This window comes from Pogonomyrmex barbatus, unplaced genomic scaffold (genome assembly GCF_055798465.1).
Source record: "Pogonomyrmex barbatus isolate J1 unplaced genomic scaffold, ASM5579846v1 scaffold2, whole genome shotgun sequence".
NCBI lineage: Eukaryota > Metazoa > Arthropoda > Insecta > Hymenoptera > Formicidae > Pogonomyrmex > Pogonomyrmex barbatus.
Genome location: NW_028297116.1, coordinates 3,166,565 through 3,189,441, shown reverse-complemented (window position 1 = coordinate 3,189,441; position 22,877 = coordinate 3,166,565). Strand labels below are relative to the sequence as shown.

Below are 22,877 nucleotides of genomic sequence, written 5' to 3'. Positions count from 1 at the left end.
AATGGAATTCGATGTTATCTGCTGACAGATACGAGATCGACCGCCGCGTGACGCGCTTTTTTCCCATTGCAAGCGCGTTTATTTCTTTTCCACGCGAATGCGATTGCACGATCCCTTAGTTAGCTTTACCGAGGGAGAGGGGCTCGAGGAGCAGGGAGGGTGTAGAATTCGCGCAATTTGCATTATGATCGTTATCCGGCGACGTTGAATCTACTAAAGGCAGCCGCCCTTACGGCAATATCTCTGTCTTCGAGACGTAGATTATGAATGCAATAACGATAATGGCGTCGACGACAAATGGCAACAAAACCAGGACAAACGAAAGGCACGCGAGAGAAGGGCTGATCTCGGTTGACCCGATTGAATTAACTTTCATGGCCAATTGACGGATTAATTGACGAATCTGCGGAATTTTCCGAATTTTGTTTGTCTAGTAAGACCTCCATAAGAATTTTAGCATTTTGCGGGATGTGAAAAAGTCGCGCATAAAAAAAAGAACGAAATATCAACGTCATTGTTTCTCTCCTCATTGCCACGGCGATACCAATGACCGTTCGATCGTCAATTATCTCAAGAAATGTCCGTCTTTCTATAAGTGGCTCGGGATAAAAAGCTGCGGATTGCGTCGCGGTTTCGCGCGAAGAATGCGGAAAATATCTCGCGTTAACATAGTTACTTGGCTAAATACACCAGGCGTCATAAATATATCTATTTAGTGAGATGATTCTTTGAGTGACGAAACTAACTTCATATATCGTTTTTCCAACTTTTATTAACTGTCATAAATTCGAGCGTGAAGAATCTTACTCGGAAGAATTATTTTCTTCAAAGAAGCATGAAACAAGTAAAACTATCTATCAAGAGAGCAGACCGGATCTCCTCTCTAAATTATTTTCTTCAAAGTCCACTTGTGCGAGATGTTAAATCGATTTAAAAGAATATTTTTTTTATGTACCAGGATGTAACGAAAATTAATCTTTCTGAAAAAGTGCAATGGTAAATAAAAAATTGTTATGCGAGTACGGACAAGTGCTTTTGAGATGACGAAGCCGGGCCCGAAGATCAGCCATGCGCGTCAAAACGCCTTTGTCGCAGCTCCTGCGACCGGTCATAACCGCGCGCGGTCGGATATCTCTTTCTTTTTCCTTCCTTCCCGCCACCTCGCCTCGAATAACTTCCACGAATCCCTGATCGGACGGTTATGAGATTACGCTCGGAACGCAAGAAACGTTCCGCGACCTGACGAATTTCGAAATTCAGTTACGGGACCGATCCCTCCGAGAGAAGCTTTACGATCGCCAATCATCTGTGGAGAACAAAGGACGCACAATATCAAGGAGAGGCCGGATATAATAAACTTCGCGCTGTAAAAGCGCAAATCCAAACGAAAGTTCAAAAATTTTTATTTCGAAGCGAAAAACTGTTTTCTTCATTGAAAAATGTGTGTACTTTTGTGAAAAAAATTTGCTGGTTAAATTTTTTTTATATTAAGTAATTTACATATTTATGTATAAATTTAACATATGTCTGCTATGTTAATCTTAACAAATATAAAATTACTAAAATGATTTTAAAAAATATATTAAATAACACAATTTGTATATATTTATTAAATATGTTAAAATTTACAAAAAAAAAAAATATTGATTATTTTAACATAATAGGAGTGGAAATGACCACGGGTTACTTATATGTTACTTTTTATCATCAAAATTATGTTAATTGTGCATAATATAAACTTCTATTTGATTAAGATAAAAAATTTCTTTTTTGTTTAAATATTAACATATACAGTGCTACTATTTAACATATTCATGTAATGTTAAATTAACACAAAAATTTGGACCGTTTGGAACATGTGATTTATGTTAAATTTAACACATTTTTTTCCAACGGTGTAATTGTGACTAAGTCATTCTTCGATTATGATGACTTCGCCTTTCCTCGTGGAATATACTCGTACTCTGGAAATCGATATAAAACCGACGTATTTTGCAAGCTGATGTTTCGGCGTTACTCCGAAATGCTCTCTCGACCGATTTGCGGTTTGGGAAAAACGCGCGGCCGATGATCGTGCGGATGATCGTGCGGAATTTGACACGCGTGACTTTGCACCGTGCCGCGCCGCTCCCGTTCGGATGATCTCGTTCGTGAAGTCTCAGCGAAGTCGTATAATTACGAGGTACGGAACAAAAAGATGTGGAACGTCGCGGGAAAAAGCGATGACCGACCGACGTCGTTTTCGTCCTCATCATTGTTGTCATCATCATCGTCATCCTCATCATCGTCGTCGTCCTCGTAATCATTCGAAAGAAAGAAAGTGATCGACAGGCACCTATCCCACGTTTGATGGATGAAAAAGAAGGCGGTCGACGACGAGTTTTCGCCGCATCGATCGAAGGCAGCGAAAAACAATCTGGCAGGACCAGCTCCGATTACTCAGAGATATTCTTTAATGATACTCAACCGTTTTATATCAAGCTGTTTGCCGACCCGAATTCTTCTACTTTTTCTTCCTTTTCTTTCTTATCGGCAAAACGTCAGCATTTCTATTTTATACACAATTGTTGTTACAATAATTATAACAACAACAAATTTTAGAACAACAACAAACGTTAGAAAAATGAAAAAGAAGGGATAGATAAAGAAATAATAATTACATATGAATATATAGAATTATGTAATATTGATAAGGAGAAAGATGAAAAAACTAGTGAAGGAAAAGAAATTAGGAAGTAACACTTATATTTAGTGCATGTAATTTTAGTAAATTTTGTCCATTAATTTTCTGCTTGTAGAGCCAGTTCCAATACGGATTCGCAAATATTTGGAACATTAAAAACCAGAATAACGCATATCGCTTGTGCAATTAATTAGAAATTAATTATTTCGGATAATTTGATAATTTTTCGCAGTCTTGACCCGGACACGCTTCCCGGCGTGTTTCGACGTCAATGCAAACGTCAGTGGAACCAATTATTATCTTGACATCTTATTCACGGACGGAGCTGTAATCTGTGGTCATAAAAAAAAAAATAATCACACACGCAGGCAACATTCGCGATCGTGTTAAACTACCCGTCGCCTCTCTTTCATGATGCGCGGAAAAAATGTACAACCACGTCTCGAGTAATGCACGATCATCGCGCGAGTCTTCTAAAACCGGCAGAATGCGCCGGCATTCTAAGGAATCCAAATAGAACGACGCCATTCGTCATACCGCGCGACGCCTACGGCTAAAATGTTGGAATAGAAAAAAAAAGTTAGACGCGCCAATGCGATAATAATTGCCGATTTTATGCGACCGATGAAAGACGCCTACCTTCGGGACGACATGAAGAATCATGAATCTCAACGATGACACGGACATGCAATTCTAAACTATCGTCATTATCATTACACAATGAACTCGACATTTGGCATAGAATTCTTCGAAGAATATCAACCTGCCACGATTGATATTCCTTCGATATCTCAGTTTTTTTTTCTTATCTTCTTAATTCTGAAATTGTGTTAAAGTTTGTTTATAAAGAATACAAAATTTTTTACGTGTAATAATAATTATTATTTATCAAAATTAAATTAAGGATGTATTACACTTATTTTCATTTATATTGAAAAAAATTGTGAAAAAAATCGTTACATAATTCTAGATTGCGTTTAAAAGTAATGTAAAAAAATTTGCATTGGTTTAGAATTTGGATAAAAATTATTTCAATATAATACTTTAATATAAATGTAATTAAAAAATAATGACAAAAATTTCAATTTTTTTGTAAATTCTTTAAGTATATTCAAGACGACATAAATTACTACTTAAATATTTAAAACATATTAAAAAAATTGATATTTTTATGATATTTTTTATTTTTAATCTTGCCATCACACTTCTATTTATTTATTTAAATAATTTGTTATCCAAGTTTTAAATCACTTTTTTTTGATTACTTCTAAATGCGATTTAAAATAATCTGCTGGTTTTTCATAATTTTTCCATTATGAAATATAGAAATATTATAAAAATGGTGACACATCCTTAATAGCCAATTCACTTTTTGGATTTTCAATCACTAATTATAAAGCTTGACTTATTGCCACGATGATGAATACAGACTGATACAAACAAACAAATACGATTGTTTGTTATATATTAATCAATATTATTATTCAGTTTACGTGGAAGAAGAAAAATGTGTAACGAAACGTGTAACAGGTTGAAAGGTATACGCGAAAAGGAGTGCAAATCGAGATGCAACCGGTCCGCGAATCCTTCCGGGTTGACGATTCCAAACGGAATCGCCGCAGCCGAAAGGCGACATTGGAAGGCGACATTACGCTCGTTCGAGGAAGCACGAAGGATCGACGATCGCATCTCTCACGGATCTCGAGTTCGCTCATCTCTCTCTCTCGTAGTACGTCAAGGACTCGGGAGAGCGAATCAGGACGAACTCGCGTTCATTCGTGTTCCTGGTATGCCGCATCGCACGTTGCACGTATATATACGTGCATGCGTGCGTGCGTGCGTGCGTGCGTGCGTACGTGCGTGCGTGCGTGCGTGCGTTCCACGTGACGCAATCGGATGCCAACGACTGCAGCAGATCCCGGCGTGCTCGTATTTCGCGGATGCTACCGGCTAACGGTCGCAAAGGCAAACACGCACGCATGTATATATACGTGTACGTGAACAAGCGAGCAAATACAAGCTAGAAGCGAAGTCCAGAGTGACGTCAAGCCCGGTGAATGGGTCTCAGCCTCGAGAATTCAGTTTGTCGAGCCGACCAGAAGAGGCGCAAGCTACCGATCGCAAAATCTCTGAGGGAATTCGATCGATAATGCGGCAAAGAATATTTTCATGCATCAACAGCAACTCGTCAGTAATTGGAATATTCAAATTATTAAATCAATATAAAAACTTTAGGCGAAAGGAAGAAAAAAGTTTTTTAAGGAAAAAGACGCGTTGCATCTTTAGCGCACGTATCTTCGAAGATACAGTTCACAAAAAGTTGCGGTCGATAAAATATATTTTATCATTTTGATTGTACTAAAAAATTGTATAATGAAATAAAATTGATCAGTTTTACGTACCATTTGTACATATATCATATTGTTTTCAAGTTAAAAGGCAATCCTGAAAAATATCACATATTACATATGAAATTGAAAAAAGTTTATGAATTATTAAAAATATATATACATTAATGCCGTTACAATAATATTGAAATAATTTATCAAAAATTTTTTAAATTTATTTTTTTAATATCAATATTGTTTTACAACAATATCAATTAATATAAAATAATAATTTATAATAAAGTTTTATATATATATATATATATATATATACTCATATAAAGTTTATAATTTAAGCTCTTTGTTATGTTGTAATAATATAATTGTCAAAAATTACTTTTAGAATGTGATATTATTTTTATATCTTTTTGAATAAGTTGTATCTAGAAATCAGAGAAATCGCTTTGTCAAAATTAATTATCTATTCAATATATATATTTTCAATATATATTCAATATATATTTTCATAAAAAAATCATATTAATTTTTTTTATGATATTAATGACAGATTTGTAATCTTATTTCAAGTCTTAAGCAACAGAATAATAAGATACAAATACGATTTTCTGGATTTAAAATTTTAAATATATACTTAAAGACAATCTTAAATATAAGAATATATATAAGCTTTTAAATAATCTTTTAAGGCAAAAAATTCTTTTGATGAATTATAAATTATCTATTATTTAATGTTGATCTCTCTCTCTCTCTCTCTCTCTCTCTCTCTCTCTCTCTCTCTCTCTCTCAACAATTGATATATACATGTTTTATCTAAGTAATACATTTGTCGATCCGATTAAAAAGTGCCAATAAAAAGAATAGCGCGGCGAGGTCTATCGTAGATTAAGAAAAGAGTCTTTGGTTCAACATAAAAGTCAAGGTTTTTGACTTCTCTGCTGCATGAAAATGAGCAGAGCGCAGTACTCGCACTCGCACAAGTATTTTCATTAAAAATTGTGATTTTCGCTCGATGCACAGCGTCATGGAGATACAAGCTCTTCTCGTCGTCGTCTATGAAACCGCGCAAATCAGTTGCGTCACTTGCTAATACTTCTTCAGCGCCTAGATTACACAGCAAATCACCGATCGACGTTTCCTGTTCGATCGAAAATTCCATCATCGTCTAAATTCGCTTTCTTGCGCCGGTATTTCTCCATTCAGCAGCCGGCGAAATTCATCAGATCCTTCCTTGGTCTTGGAGGCGTCTTACTAATTGGAATATTTCATCTGTTTCCGGATCAAAAGACATATTTTTATATTTTACTGACATTGTCTTCGATGACAAAGATATAAACCGAAACAACAATATCTCGTCACCTTTATGGGAGCATCTCTACAATATGCGCCTTTAGTTTTGTTGAAACAATTAAAAAGAATAAAATAAAAACACAACGAGATTAGATAAGAAATCAATTAAAATTGAGATACATTCAAATTATCGTATGAAAACACTCTTTAAATATCTACTATGTTCCTTCTTTCTTTTCTCTTTTTATGAAGTAAAATATTGGAAAATGTTAATAAAAAATTTTACCAGGGATCAATGATAAAATATATACGATAAGATTGAGATACATAGTATTCTTACATTGCCTATACGTCCGAGATACTTTATTGAAATAAAGTCGATTTTGAGAAGATGTACTTTGCGATGGGGAATCTTCTGCAAAGTCAACTTGGTCCCATGAGCCGTAAAAACGGATTGCGTTCACCAAGATCAGTTCGGCATTGAGATGAACGCTGCCTGTTGGGCAGAATATTAGAAATAGTTTTTGTTATTTCCAGTACCCATTGATTGATATTGCGCTTCATGTTAGTGAAATTTCCAAAAAAATCGGTTGCCTGCCATTGATCGCAGAAAGTATTTAAGTTGAACGTACATTTGTTCAGTTTCTTGTAGTTTGCGATCCACAGTTTCTACTGTCAAATTTGATTGTACATGTTTCATTTAACTAGAAAGGAAAAAAATAAAAATTCTCAAATTTTTTTTATTTCACAAGATTCGCTATTATTATTATTTTCTAGTAAATCATCCACGTGATAAAACAAAGAATTTTCTACGTATTACATTTAAATTACTCAATAATCTACGTATTACATTTACTCAATAATCTGTTGTACACAATGACCTGAAATATGAAATATAAAACTATGTTAACTTCTGTCATCTTTTGTTATATTTTTTAATTAAAAATTTCTAAATAACTGTAAATCATTAAAGTTTATCTGTCACGATATACATTAAAAATTCTGCTGAATGAAAAGATATAATGTTACGAGAAGATTCATAATTTTGATCAAATACGTTGACGTAATGATAAGTGCTTTGACAAATTTTTAACAACAATAATATTAATTATATTTGAATTACTTACGCTATGGATCATGTAATTGATTCTTTCGCATAAATAGTTTTTTTCCACATCAGCTTTGGACATATTAGCGGGAATATGAAGAATATGCTTGAAAATGTTTTCAATATTATCGCAGGCTCCTAAATATACTAGGGCACAAGATCTGATATATGGACTGAAAAAAACAGTGCTTCTCTGCATTATTATTATCTTCTCCAGAATTTCGAACGCAAACTCAAACCGAGCGTCTGCCAACATCTATGAAAGATAATAAGAAAATACGTAAGGAAAAAAAGTGATGAAAATATAAAATTTCAAAAGAACATTAATTTTGTTATGCTTATTTATGTATTAATTAATTATCTCTTCAGTAATTACTTAATTTAGTATATGATATTCAAAATCGTGTATGTTTTTGAAATATATTAAGAAACTTTTTTTTAATTTCCAGAAAAAAATTTCTATTTGACTTTTTATTTAGTATTAATTTGTATTAATGTATTTAATATTAATTTGTTACATGTTGTTTTTGTTTATTCATTTATACATATATAATACCGTCAAGGGTTACATTGTGTCGTATACATTTTTTTATTTTTTATTGCAAGAAACTTTACAAACCTTAAAAAAAGATTGGACTTAGAAAATTGAGAAATTTAAGTTTTCTTTTTATATAAATGTATATTTTTTTATATTTATTTATTACCAATATTTTTTATATCAATTAAACGATTAATGTGTATCAAATCAAAATGTATAATATTTCATTATATCTAGACCTGATAGACTCTCACGCTAAGTGCGCACCAATATCTCACGAGAGCAAAACCGGCAGTATATCTTTTGATCCGTTTTTTATAGCTGAACTGACTAGCGTACACTTGTTGTACATGAAATAAAAGATATATATTTAAAGTTTAATAAAAACGAGATAGAAAGTTTTAGTGCAGACCAATGCAGGAACAACAAGTAAACCTTTTATATGAGTCAGCTAGTTGCGAGTATTTAAAATTATTAGATCTCAGATACGGCTGAGCCGAAAGAATTTTTAATATGTTTAAGTGATAGGTTGTTGTCAATATATATATATAACAAATCCATTTATTAGGATTAGCAATAATATAACGTACCTTGAGCGTAATCTTTAGATTATTTAAATCAAACAACAAAAACAAATCATATATAAAAATTATTGATTTCTAAACATGGAAAAATATAATAATTTGTTTAAATTGTTAAAAATTGGAAACAAAATGATCTGTCGTCAATTATCTGGCTCATATTCAAATTGACTTTTAGTAGAGATGATCTTTTCGAAATTTTTAATGTTAGAATTGAAATATAATAGAATAAAAAGTACATAGACAATCAAGATAAACCAATAATATTATTTATGTTTGTTAATCTAAATTTGACGAGAATTCGGTAAACGATAATACAAAACTATAAAAGATATAAAACCAGTTCCAAGGATTAAAATAAACGCAAATTTTATTAGACATTTGTTGCTTATAAAATGTAATAATTGTACGCAATAATTATTTTGCTTTAAGATTTGGCACTTTTTTAATAAAATCAAATTCACGCAACAATTGTAAGAAATTGTTTTTTTTTTCATAATAAAATAATACTATTTTGGATAAAATAAAAATCGAAATAATCATTTGATGTGCATGAAACATATATTTTAAAAATAAGACGTTATTTTTAATCTTTTTGTTAACTCTTATCTATCAATCTATATATATAATATGACGCGCGCGCGCGCACGTGTGTGTGTGTGTGTGTGTGTGTTGTGTAGTTATTTTTATAGTTATTTTTGTAACTATGAATCGATGATGAGGACAAACAAAATATTTTTTAAATAAATGTTTCAATGTTGAGACTTGGCATTATACTTCCTTAGAATACATAGAAGAAAAATAAAGACACTTTTTTATGTAATTAAAATCTAAGTATCAATTAAGTTTAATAAAAATTCAATTATGAGTTGAAATCCGATAATCTCAGATATTGCAATCGGCCAGCTTACGTATAAATTGCGTAACTTGGTGCAAAACATTGTCGTTTATCTCTTAAAACAAATTACTACACATTAATTACTACACATAATTACATATATCTAAAAATATTTTTATTTATTTTTCCTTATTACATAAATCTCTTCTTAATATTTTTACAATTTTTACTTTAGATACGTTGTAAAATTCTTTCTTCTAAAAGATTTCTATATATATATTTGGAGGAAGAAATATTTGTTATACAATTCTTTCAGTCAGTCAACGAGATCACTGATAGTCAAAATTTATTATCTATATAATTAAAAAATGCAATAAACGTGAATGACTCTGTATAGATTTTTATTTTGCGTCACATTCTCTTTATCTAACTTTAAAAATAAAATATTATAAAATATAAAACCTAAATACAAGAATAAATTAATGAGATTCGTGCAACAGATTCCTTTCAAAAAAATCGTCAGAAAATGCGAGATCCTTTTTGATCCTTTAAAGATTTTTTTCCCTAAAGGAATATCAACTTCATCAATTTGAAGGATCATCTTTGATCATCAACAAAAATCGCTCGGTGTCACGCGTAAAACAGCCTAAAACATCATCAACTGACCAAGAAAAGAATGGAAAGACTCGAAAACTTGTCAATCCTGTCACATCATCAGCCTCTGTTGCCGACTAACTTTTCAAGAGCGAGTTTCTCCTCGGCGATCCATTTAAACGGCGCCGCGGGTCAAGGATGTCGATTGGGATCCGTTGGGCGAGCGGAAAACACCAGTGAAAAGGATCGTGTGATCAGCTTTGTTGTAAATCAGGTAAACGAACGGATGATTGGCGTTGAAGACGGCAGGCTCGGTAGGTCGGCTGGAACGGAAGGTGAAGATCGCGGTGGCCGCGGCTGCGGTGGTGCCTTCCTCCGTCACCTCGATGCGGGCTCGGTGCACGGCCTCACCGAGAGTCAGAGAAGCTTCGCCATCGGCGACGAAACCGCGTAGATCGGCGGCGAGTGACATCACATCGCCGGCGCCGAGGGCATGCAGCAGCTGGCCAATTGGTAATTCCCGTTCGAGTTCGAAACGCGGCAGGCTGATCTCAACTTCGCGCGTCAGTAATCCATCGTCTAATATTTCGCGAAGCTCCCGGGAACCCTCCTCGGTCGCCAGACGTTCCACCAGCTGGCGAATACCGTCCTGTGGCTCGTAAGAAGGATTCTGGAGAGATCGCGCGGTGGAGAACGGAGGGAGCAGCACGAACATCGAGATCTCTTTACCTTTGTAGGGTAATTCCAAGATATGCACACCTAATTCCTCAGAGATGGCTGAAAAGGAAACGAAATTGGAAAAAAAAGATTAGAAAAAAATATAGATAAATGAAAATTTTTTTCAAGCCTTAAGTCGTTGTGTACAGAATTTGTTGGATTCATATCAACGATTTTTAAACATCTACGTGATGTTTTTCATTTTTCTCAAAATGGAAAGCTGTTTTTGTAATTGTTACTTTTCAATATTTCGCATTTTTATAAAAATATACAATATATTAAAATTTATTTAAATGACGTTTAACAAAAAATGTGTCGTTTATAATTAATTTAAAAAATTTAATAAATAAATAATATGAAATTTGAATCAGAAATGCTTACCATAATTAAAGTTCCCTTTCTGACGCATGAAAGTGGTGACGGAATTCTGCGAGCCGGAAGCGTAGAAAATGTCGCGTTTAGAATTCACGGGATCGAAACGATGGGCCCAGAGACCCTTGAAGTAAACCGCATTTGCCAGAACCAAATCGGTATCCTCGCCGATGCTATGCGGAGGCAAGAGATCGCGAATGTGGCCTTTCGTCACATTGCTAACCCAGTTGTTGATCTGATTCCTCACTTCTGTGGGATTTGCACGGAAATCAGTCACTTGTAATTGATCACCAAAGAAATCGAGCATACATTCGCGCAGTTTCTTGGCGTTCGTAATCCAAAATCTATTAGCGACTTTGTATTCGTAGGAGTCTGAGTTTTCACCCAACTGAAATAAAAAATACCAAGGATAAAAAAAATCGTTCTTCGTAAGATTTCCGAGAAAAATCGTTCTTTGCAAGATTTCTGCGAAGTTGTCGAGACAATAAATTTTCATGAATTCTATTTAGGCGTTGCAAGTGTTATTATGCAACTATATTATTTTAATACTTAAATGTTAAATTAAATACTTAAATGTTAAATATATTGACTGAGCAATCTTTAAATTTCTAATATGCGTTTTTTAAAAGACTATTGTCACGATATTAAATTTTTTTAATCTTTTCTATTTTGTTTCATTCAAATTATATTTCATTATCAATTTCACAATCATTAATTTTTAATAAATCATTTACCATAACAAATATCTTTCGATATTACGGTGCATTTTTGCACGCAATATCGAATCTGACATATAAGCTTGAAATTTATTTTCCCTACCATCCTTTATGGATTTCTCCATGCGGAAATGTTTAAATTACGTCATTCAAATTTGCTTGTACAATCGAGAATCAAGCATTTTGCTGAACAAGGTAATCTTAAAGTCGGCCAAGGGGATCCACGAACAGCCACCTTTAGGGCCTTGGGGACTCGAGCACGGTTTATCCCCGACGTTGGTGTAACGATAAATCGCGTGGTGATCGCCTTGACATATCTCCAATGACGACGAAGTAAATCGCTTAATTACGCAACCGTACCGGAATTGCTCACCTGGGAACGCATCTGACTGAACGATCTCTCGAAAGCATAATATCGTTGCACGTCGACTTTGGAGAGCTGATCGGGGATGTGGAGGGCCTGCTTGAGATTCGCCTCGGTGGTGGTGCGGGCGCCGAAATACGCCAAATTTAAAGCCTGATTTATACTGTGTGGGCTGAAGAAGATATTGTCCTTCGACTCGATCAACGCGGCCTTCTTCAGGCTGTCGAGCGCGAAGCTAAAACGGGCGTTCGTCAACAACGTCCTCGACGCCGGGTCCATCACTGAAGGGGCGTCATCTCCCGTCAGACATTGCGCCGAAATCATGCTGATCACCGACAGCAACGTCATTGCCTGCAAACAAAAGAAAAATAAGAAAGAAATAAGAGAAAAGAAAAATATTGGAAAAAAACAATAAGATGTATAATATTAAAAAATTAAGGGAGGAGAATGCGGCAAATGTGAACTCAATATGAATTAAATATATGCGGATTTTTATTTAAAATTTTGTTTAAATTTTTTTTGCGCCTGATTTATCGTGCCTGATTAATATTTGTGGCATTTTCCTCAATTAAATTTGAAATTGTTGTAATTTTGCAGTGTATAGAGCAAAAAAATGTTTTATTAATACTGTATATGAGAAATGGATTGTTATCGATGTTACGTAATGACATATCCTTCACGACAGCGACAAGACTATATTTTACGAAGCAGAACGCTCTAGGAAGTGCGTTGATTATACAATACGGGAAAAATGAAGCTAATTGAAATCTCTCCAACTATTTTCACTCCAAAGGGGGATATCCCTTGAAGACTTCCGCGTTATGACGTCCGCGACTAAAAGGAGATTCAATTTGTTACTCGGCGATGATTTATTGTTTTATACACGTGTCTCCGAACGTGCAAAAGATTAACGATGCCCCGCGTGAATGAAACGCACGCACTGGCATCATTCGGATATTCAATCGAGGAGAAAAAAAAAACTTTCTCGCGCGATGGAGAAAGCGGTGACGACGAAGAATCGCGCGTGTTGGACGCAGAAGACGTAAAGACGAAACGACGGAAGAAATCTGGGCCTCCGGCCCATATATTTTTTTTCAGGAATTTCACAACGCGCGTGATACTCCCCGCGACAATATGGCTTGTAATTTATGCGAATTTCTAGACCGTGTCGCCCATCGCATGGTCGCCATGTCGAAGAAGCGATCGCGTCATCGCGGCCGGATTGTGATGCTTTTTAGCGGCGGCAAATTCCCCGAATAGAACCTGGTCGTTCAAAGATCAAGGATTCGTTCGACGATTTAAATAATTTTAGATTTTAATTTTCTGCTTATTTTTTCGCGAGACAGAATGGACAGAATCAAGAGTCATTCTCTTTATGATCCATCCGGAGTGATGTAACCCACACAACTTCTTCGCAACTTCCTTCCCTCGAAAAAGGGTGCGTTCCCTCGGTTCGTTACTTTCCTGCGCAATCCCGTCGAAATTGCGACCGAATCGGAAATCGGAGGCTAAGAACGAGTGAAAGCAGCCAGTATCGTGACATCATAGGGCATCCGGCTTTCATGACTGAAATCAACGTGTGACGAAAGCTCGCGCCTGACAAAAGCGGTATTTTCGATGACGGGTCACGACGAGACACACCTCTTCGGTAACGTGATCTGTGATATGAATTTTATTAAGAGGCAATTAATAGGCGACAGTGTATATAATGTCGTAATTTCTAATAGCATCGTGGCAACGAGAATGAGATTGCAATTCTTGATTTTTTTTTTGAATAAAATTAAAATAAAAACCGGAATTAATAAGTTAGAATTAAAATCAGATTTTTATAAATCAAAATGAAGCGATTAAAATTGGATTAATTAAAACAAGGATTCCGATGAAAAAAAACCACAATTTACATTAAAATTAGATGATCCATGAATCGCATATATAACAATAACATTTACAAGTTATATCTGTTTTGGAAATCAAATTAAAATATTACAGTAAATCGGAAGAAAAGTTGATATTAAGTATGAAATATGTGAAAAATTCGATGAAATTAAAATTAAAATCCAAACGTGAATTAAAATTGGAAAATTTAATTTTGAATGTACTGTTCGTATTTCACGAGATTGAAATTACGATGACAATGAAAGATCACGTGAATTTTTTATTCGCAGTGCACGATGCTCATTATCATGTCGATCACGTATCGTGTACAATTCATGACAAGCATACTCGTAAATAGTACATCTCGATCTCTAGATCAAACTTCATTTTTTTTTTTTCTTTTTGCTTCTTTGCTCGCGAGAAACGACCAAACGATCAAACAGCTCGAGGTAATTACGCGTGACGTAAGAATTTATGAATGATCAGAGAAGCGGTGCGAACGCGGCACGGAAATTCCATGAATCGTGAGAATCGTGAGAATCATAAGAATCAACAATCTTGTTGACATGTATAAACATTCCAAACGTAGAGATCTAAAATAACTAAAGTAAACGCATTCGTCCAATTAACTTATTAAAGGCTGTTAAAGATCATCAAACTATAATGAGGAGACCTTTAGGAACCTTTAGAATTAAATGATAATTAAGTATTTTTCTCCTAAAAGTCTCGCGGAATTTTAAATCCAAAACCATTAGGCATTAGTGAGTTTTAATTTTAAGGAATAACAATCGTTTAAAATTATCTAAGAAGGCAAAGAAATAAAATATCGTGTAATATTTGTTTTTCACCTAGAAAAAAAAACATAAAAGTTACGATTATGCAAGAGTATGTATTTATAGAACAAAATCAAATCGCGATATAAGTAATCTTCTTAAAAACGTTAAAATTTCTGGAAATCGCATAAAAATTACAACGAAGATCGAGTAGTAAAGTTACTAAAATATGTCTTGAAACAAAAAGGATATGTCTTAGAATGTTATGTTAAAAGCTTTATTATCTTAGTGAATAGTATTCTTTCTTAAAACATATAAGATATAAGATATATGTCAATATAAGATGGACAAATTTAGCGCTTGTGAAAACACAAAACAAGATTCCGCGTGATGACATCATACTGTTTTTATAAAATTGTTCTATCGCGTCAAATGTCAAATATATGTATGCATGTATTTCTACGTATGTGACGTATATGTTCGTAGATATCAAAAGATTATAGCATTATTATATAAATTTCTAACATTTTATATAAAACGATATAAAAAAAATAGATGTTTTGACATTGATTCCATAGTTTTAGATACAAGAATGTTTCTTTTATCGGATATCTTGAAATTATCATCACGAATGTGCTTCCAAATGTGTTTACAAAACTTTTGAGCAAGGCAAGCACTTTTAATTAAATTCATTTTGTGCTGTGAATTATCATGGATTATTATGCTTACACTATAATCGATTGCGTTAGAAATTTTAGGTTATTAATTAAAGAAGATAGGAAATGTGAGATTTTCAATTATCTAATATTTCTTTGGGAATTTAAAATTAAAAATATGTTTAAAGACTCGGAGATGATAATTTTTTTTCTTATATCAAACTCGCTCGAAATCAATTCAGAAAGTAATTCTCAAAGAGGGAAAAACGTTCTTAGTCTTTCGATAAGACTTATCGCGGTTGAACTTCCGAGCAGACCGGCAGTCAAGGGTCATTTCAGAAGTATAACGGGAGGGAGTGCAATGTACGATCTGCGAGAACTGCAGGTCTCAATGCTAATAATTAAGCTGAATAATAATATCTGGGAAGTACGAGGAAAATCGTTTCCTCGTCTTCCGTGCGAAAATATCATAAAGGATTGTACAAAGCAAAATAGATGCAAAACAAAATAGGTAGAATCAAACGAAGAAAAATCGAATGATGGCTATTGGCACTCACCGTGAGGAACGACATTATTCGGCACTCTCTCTTTCTAGCAAAACGAGCTCGAAGTCGACAGAGCAATTAGAGCCACCGGTACTTGGACGTCCGAACGATGATCGAAATGACGCAGGACTGAAACGGACGCGAAGAGACGCTGAAGGAGAATGCCTTTGGCTGGCCCCACTCTTTCCCACTTCTGGTTCGTCACGTTTGCGTGGAAACGTCATGACATACGCGATGAGTGGGATTTAGGATCGGATTACGCGAAGAAAAAACTTCGAGATTCGGTAAAACTGTTTAAATAAATTTTACAGAAAATTTCCGAAAAATTTGGGGATAATGAAATTCAAAATTGTAATTATCCCCAAATACACATATAAATTAAGAAAAGCATTTTATACATCTTTATGTGGTGTATATTAAATTTCTTTTTTTATTTATTTTAATTTCAACGATCAGAAATGAATATGTCTATATGTCTATATGTATGTAGGGAAGAATAAGAGAGAGAGAGAGAGAGAGAGAAAGAAGAGAATCCTTTTGATCATCATTAAAATCAAGATTCTTCCTTTCAAATCCGACCCTGAATGTTCTTATGTATCTTCCGCGCGAGCCAATCATTACTTCCTTATCTCTTGGAAATGCCCAGTCGTAATCGTGACTTTATTGCCAGAAAATCTCTGCCGCTTTACATGGCCATTGTAATCTTTCATACGTTATATTTCCCATAAAAGATTTTAATTTCTTCCTTCGGAAAATTTATCTCCAAAATCTTATCTCGGTTGACTCAAAAAAAATTTCTTTAATAAGAAATTTTGCGAATGAACTTCCGAAGTTGTTAAGATTTTTCACAATTTTTCAGAGCTTGCATTAAAATTTACTTTATTTTTCAATATTCTCTCGTCTATTAATTTTCGTATTAAAAATTTTTACTAAATTTACGAAAATTCATCAAATTTGAGAGAATGTAGTTTATAAGGTCATAAATTTATAAGGTATAAGTTTATTAGGTCATAAATTTGAACTAAATCACCTCTGGTGATTTCTCATTTATACTTGTCTATCTGCGACTGCTAGATAAGTCAAGATTGACAGGTCAATTGGCCTAATTAGCGATTACGTATGTTACACATAAGACTGATGATCCCTCACTTCAGCTATATTGGATTATGATGTCACAAGCGAAGAATCGTATAAATATTTTTAATATTTTTAAATATTTTTTAATTTTTTTATAAATATTTTTTCTTGCTATATAAAACAACTTTATACATCGAGCTAAATTAATTTCTCCGCGTGTCATCATTCGTATTTGATGGCAAATTAGATGAAAAATTCGATGGAAAATTTTTGCGAAAATTCTTTTTGCAATTAGGTTCTTTAATTCATAAGTCTACGCATATTTCATGTCGAAACGAGCCTTGAAACGACAAGTTGAATGGGGTTTACAACCATTTATTAATATATACCAAAAGAGAAAAATAAAACGGCGCGCGTGCAACGATGTCACGTTCTAATTGCGGCACGTTGGCTAATTGACAAACAAAGGTATTCTCTGAAGTAGTGTCACTCACGCTTGTTAACGATCCCGTTAACGCGAAGTTAATAATGTTAATCCAATACTCACTAAGCCTCGTTATCGTCGCGGCAAACAAGACATTTAATTCCTCCGGTAAACTGATTTCTTTACGAAAAATTTGCTATTTGTAAGACATCAACAAATAATTATCTTCCTTTAATGAAATAAAAGTAGATCATGTAGATATTATTACAAATTACGTTTCCATTCCGGAAAAAGAAAAAGATTATAAAAATTCATGACCGAGAGAAAGCGTATTGTCTTGTTTCGATTAGATTAAATATTAAATTTGAAAGACGCAAGTTTCTCCACCGAATAAAATTAACAATCAACAAAATACCATGTTTTTTTAAATTAAATATTAAATCGCATATCATGAAGGATTTTCTCCACTCAATGAACCTAATCTTACCTGGAGATAAATCATGATGACTGCTATTGCTATTGCACTGATTATGAAGATTTTCGTTGATAAGAAACGTCTTTGCGAATGACCGCGTTTTATGGTGAAACGCATCAACGATTGCAGTTTTGCGCATCGCCGTCGACGGTTTTATATGTAATGATGGTACTCACATAAACATTCTCATTTACACGCCTGTGTTTACATGCTTATACACACCACTTTCGGCACGGATCTGGGAAAATCCCAGTCGAATCAGCACGACGTTCATCCACGATGGACCACAGCTTTTGCCATCACCGGAAAAAGATTATTGGAAACAGACATCCGTTCAAACAAATTGAATAACAATGTAAATGCTAATTGCGGTGCAAAAGAGCTTTGGGAAACCCGTTGTTTGCCAACGCGTTTATTAAATCAATGTTAATAATTGAAGAAAAAGTTGAATTGAAAAGAAATAATTGAAAAAAATTGAACCCGATTAACAATTGAATAAAATAATTTAATTAAAAAATTGAATATTTTATAAGTAAAAGAATTTTATTCTTAATTCAAAAGATTAATAAAAAATAAAATTCTTATTTGAGGCAATCAATAAAAATAAACGAACTTGACATGATTGAAAATTTAATTAGTAAGTTTATTATTCAATTAAAAAATTATTTAATTTTTAAATTTCAGCTTTAATTTATTATGTTTATTAAATTAAATTAATGACATTAATTTATATTTATATATATTTATATTCTTGTTGATTTGGCGCGGTATTTTCAATAAATTTCAATCAGAATATATAGATTCCTTTCTTCCAAATAGCTACTAATTCTGATAACACGTAAGTTTGATACCTAAAAATAGTTTTGATTGATTGAAACACATTTCGCGTTCTTAAAATCGATCGGCCGCTTTGTGCGAACTATTATTTAAAGGAATAAATAAAAGAAGATTTAAGAACATAAATATAATTTAAAAACCGTATTTTACTTGCATGATTTTTATTTAACAAAATTGCATTCAAATAAAAATATATTTCAAAACAATTTCCTATAAAATGGATATGTGTAAATATATTTCTTTTTACAAAAAAGTCCCAAAAAAAGTAAATAAATGCAATCAGATCGTATACAATATCAACAACTATTTACTGTTCATTTTTTATTAAACAATAATATGGAATTGGATGCACGAAAAATCATCATTTCTCTAACATAAAATTGATTTACAATCTTAATTGACATAACTACAACTAATCGCAAATATAGTTTTATTATACTGCTTTTTTTTTTTTTAAAGAGACAAATGTAAAATTCCTCATCTTGTAATAAAAACAAAACGGAAAGAAGAAAAGATGACGAATCTAATCGGCATCCAATATAAAGTATTTTGACTATTTTATAAAAATAATTAACAATCAACAGTTTAATACTGCATATATATCATTTGTACAATAAGTCACTATGTATAAAATTCTAGGAACAAAATGATATAAAATGATTTATATCAATGATAAAATTATCTTATAAAAACAGTCGCAACTATTGGTCGTGGACTATTTAACAATTAGAAAAACTATGTACATAAAACTATGTACATAAAACTATGTACATAAAACTATGTACATAAAATTATTCGCGTCAATCTCAATTATCTACGTGTTTCACATCATTTGCATTGTTCACGGATAGACATCTATCACCACCGCCGATCCACACATGGAAGTCTGCGCCGCTTCGACAATGTTGCATGACATTGATGATGCCCATCACAATATACACTATGGCCAGGATCATGAAATAGCTGCCATAGATAAGGAACTGAAACGCAAATAAATTTTTCGGTATTATTCGAAGAGATACCCAATGTCGCCGATGCGTTCAGCGTATTATTTTTACCTGCTCCCTAATATTCAACTTGAGCGTATTGATGACCACGAGAGTTAGCAAGCTCTGGGTCAACAATGCAAAGAACGTATTCACCCCGAATACGAGGCCGTAACTATCCTCGGATATGGATTTGGCGACCTCAAAGCTACGAACAAACGAAAGTAAAAATTTGATTATCGATTCTTCTTTTTATTCATATATCCTTATAATTATATTCGAATCAAGAATCAACTCCGGAAGAGAGAAGTATTTTTCGATTAAATTGCGTTTGTAACGACAACCTTGCAACGACCTGTTCACCTTGCAACAGTGACCATGGTGTGATGAACCACGCCGAAAGCAATGTAACCGAAGTATAGGAACCAAATGTTGTAGCTGTAAAAGCATCCCAATAGTATAGCGCCTTCAAGGAGTGAAAATATAGATAATATCACGTCTCCTATCAAGGTCCAATTTAACTGTATCTTTCCTACACAAAATACTGTTACTGCACCTGGCAAAAAGAAAAAAAAAATATATATATATATAATGCCGTCTTTATTTAATTTTAAATAATTTCAATCATATTTTCTTATCTTATCATTTGATATTATCTTAAATTTTATCATGTGATTTCATAGATAAGAGACGTCTAACGCGTTTCGCATCTAATCTCACTCTGCTTTAATTGATAAGCTTTAATAATTCTTACATTAAATTAAATAGTTTTATTTTAATTATATAATATAATTTAATTATATAATATAAATAAAACGCTTTTCTAAAATGTAATATTTTACGCAGTTTAATGGCGCATTAGTTAAAGTTAAAACAACTATATTTTTATTTATATACTCAGAATTCGTTCTTTTAATATATAATAAAGATAAAATTATCTGTTACTTTTATTAAGATTGTTTATTACTTTGACGCGTGATGTTACCAATCATCTTTATTAAGCTTATCTCGCACAGAATCTACTTATTTTAGATTAGGGAAACGCAATAGCTGCTGCTCGACAGATAATATTAACTGCAACGATTGTAGCTATTGCGACAATATTCATATTTATCAAATGAATTTCATAAAACAAAATTCATCAAATAAAAATTTTATAAAATTTGACACATTTGAAAAAGCTACGCTTTATCTTGGATCGATTAATAAATATAATTATTGTTTAGAATTTGTTCCTTTGTTCTGACCGTCTATTTTAATTTTAGAGGAATAAGATGCCTGTTCTACCAAGAACAATTAAAGCCACTTTCTTACCCACGATTGCATAGATGAAGTCCACGGCACCATTGTAGATCATGTCGCCCGGCTTAACTGCGGTCTGCCATAGCAGCTGAATGTAGCTGCTGATCTGCAAGTAGCCGCATGTAGCCAGTGCCCACCAGATCGACCATTTGGTCACACGGTAATTCGTGTAGGCCTGTATGAAGTGCTTCCACAACAATGCATATGCATTTTTAATCTTACGAAGTAACGACGCATTTGATATCGCAAAACGGCAATGCTTCGCTTTGCTCTTTTCGACATTCTGTGGACTACTTGAATATTGCAACTGATGATCAAGCGCTCGTGTCCCTTGCTCCTCATCGGAAATGCTGACGCGATGGAAATACATTGACTGATTTACAGAAGGCAAGAAAAGTGACCAACCCGTCGCAAAAATACAGGCTAGAAAATAAAATATATAATATATTTAATATATCATATAAATCAATATCATAATTCTTGAACAAATTATAATTACACACAATTATACATGATTATATATCAAATTATGTCTATCTTAAGTATCTGTATGTCTATCTTAAGTACCTGAAAGAGTTATATAAGTAAGCTCGTGATAACTCAGTAAGTTGAAGGAAGCTGTTAATTGTGCTATAATGCTGGACAAGCTACGACCAAACAGCGTAGCTGCTTTGGTATGGCTTGTTACTGCTTGATAATGTTTTTTATCTACTTTGGCATATATATAAGTGTAATAGGCTACTTCTGTGGACATAAATAAGCCATAAAAAAATTCTAAAATCTGGAATACTAGTATAGTCTTTCCAAATATTATCATGAGGAACGTAATACTGCCAGAGACACCACATAATATAATAATGGGCTTGTATCTGACAAAGTCTGTAATCAAGAAGATGAGTACCAGTGTTGCTAAGTAACTATATGTGGATACAGGATAGATTTGCTGATTTACCTGAAAGATTGATGTTAATATAATTTAATTGTTAAATAGACATGAAAATATTTGATACGTTAGAAACTAACTTCATCAGCTGTAAAATTCTTCCATGATCCAGTCAAGTAATCGGTCACAAATGATTCGGAAGGTCGAAACTCCTTAAAACATCCAAACAAACAAAGGATACACGAAATCTTGAGCCAATGCATTCTTGTTTATATTTTAAATGAACAAATTTAAGGGTATTTAAGGAAATTCTCAATGTATTCCTGTAAGGAAAAAAGCAATTGATTTATATAAGCAAAATTAATATATTAAATAAAAATTATATAACTTCTAATATATTTTTATCTAATAAAATTAACAGATTATGTTAAATTAATATTGAATTAATACTAATTCAATATTTTCAGATTATAGTTCTGGTTTCAATTAATTATTCTCTACACTAATTATCTAACATTTATTTAGTTATTAATATCCACATGTCGTAATGTCTGTTGCAATTAAATATTTCACATATTTTCTTGCATCATGTTGTATCTAACCTTACTTTTATAAATTCCCGCACGATCTCTTGCGCTACAGTTATCGCACTATCCGCTACCTGCTGCCTGCTGCTGCCTTTCTAGCTCTCTACTGCTCAATACGACATGAATGCATGAATATAAGGCATCGAACAAAATTAACATGAAGGGTAGAAGGGAAACTACAAGCTTACATCGAAGCACAATCTAGCGAAAAAAAATTGCAATACGTTTGACCATCGGCGAGATAAATACAATAAATACAAATCAATGCGTAAATATAAAAAAACATTAATTTAAAATATTTAAGATTGAAT

General features: G+C 33.2%; 2 protein-coding genes and 1 long non-coding RNA gene across 5 annotated transcripts; all 3 read right to left on the bottom strand.

The window, feature by feature from the left end:
- Positions 1-5,571: 5,571 nt before the first annotated feature.
- LOC105425296 (uncharacterized) lies at positions 5,572-7,734 on the bottom strand. The gene is made up of 3 exons (XR_967634.3): positions 7,446-7,734; positions 6,659-7,022; positions 5,572-6,297 (listed from the first exon to the last, which is right to left on the bottom strand). It is a non-coding gene; the product is annotated as an uncharacterized LOC105425296 (long non-coding RNA).
- Positions 7,735-9,536: 1,802 nt separating this feature from the next.
- On the bottom strand, positions 9,537-16,166 carry LOC105425288 (serine protease inhibitor 88Ea). Its single transcript, XM_011635999.3, has 4 exons — positions 16,008-16,166; positions 12,156-12,497; positions 11,076-11,454; positions 9,537-10,754 (listed from the first exon to the last, which is right to left on the bottom strand). The coding sequence occupies exons 1-4, from the start codon at positions 16,020-16,022 to the stop codon at positions 10,153-10,155; spliced, it is 1,338 nt and encodes a 445-aa protein (XP_011634301.1). The 5' UTR covers positions 16,023-16,166; the 3' UTR covers positions 9,537-10,152.
- A 2,948-nt stretch (positions 16,167-19,114) lies between these two features.
- LOC105425278 (thiamine transporter 1) lies at positions 19,115-22,738 on the bottom strand. 3 transcript variants are annotated; one of them, XM_025217818.2, is made up of 7 exons: positions 22,587-22,738; positions 22,120-22,302; positions 21,664-22,048; positions 21,109-21,519; positions 20,158-20,350; positions 19,867-20,002; positions 19,115-19,788 (listed from the first exon to the last, which is right to left on the bottom strand). In XM_025217818.2, the coding sequence occupies exons 2-7, from the start codon at positions 22,240-22,242 to the stop codon at positions 19,615-19,617; spliced, it is 1,422 nt and encodes a 473-aa protein (XP_025073603.1). In that variant the 5' UTR covers positions 22,243-22,302; positions 22,587-22,738; the 3' UTR covers positions 19,115-19,614. The 3 variants fall into 3 exon arrangements, with proteins under 3 accessions (XP_025073603.1, XP_025073605.1, XP_088932581.1); XM_025217820.2 differs by having other exon boundaries at positions 22,582-22,698; XM_089076455.1 differs by having other exon boundaries at positions 22,120-22,191; positions 22,587-22,689.
- Between the last annotated feature and the right edge of the window lie 139 nt (positions 22,739-22,877).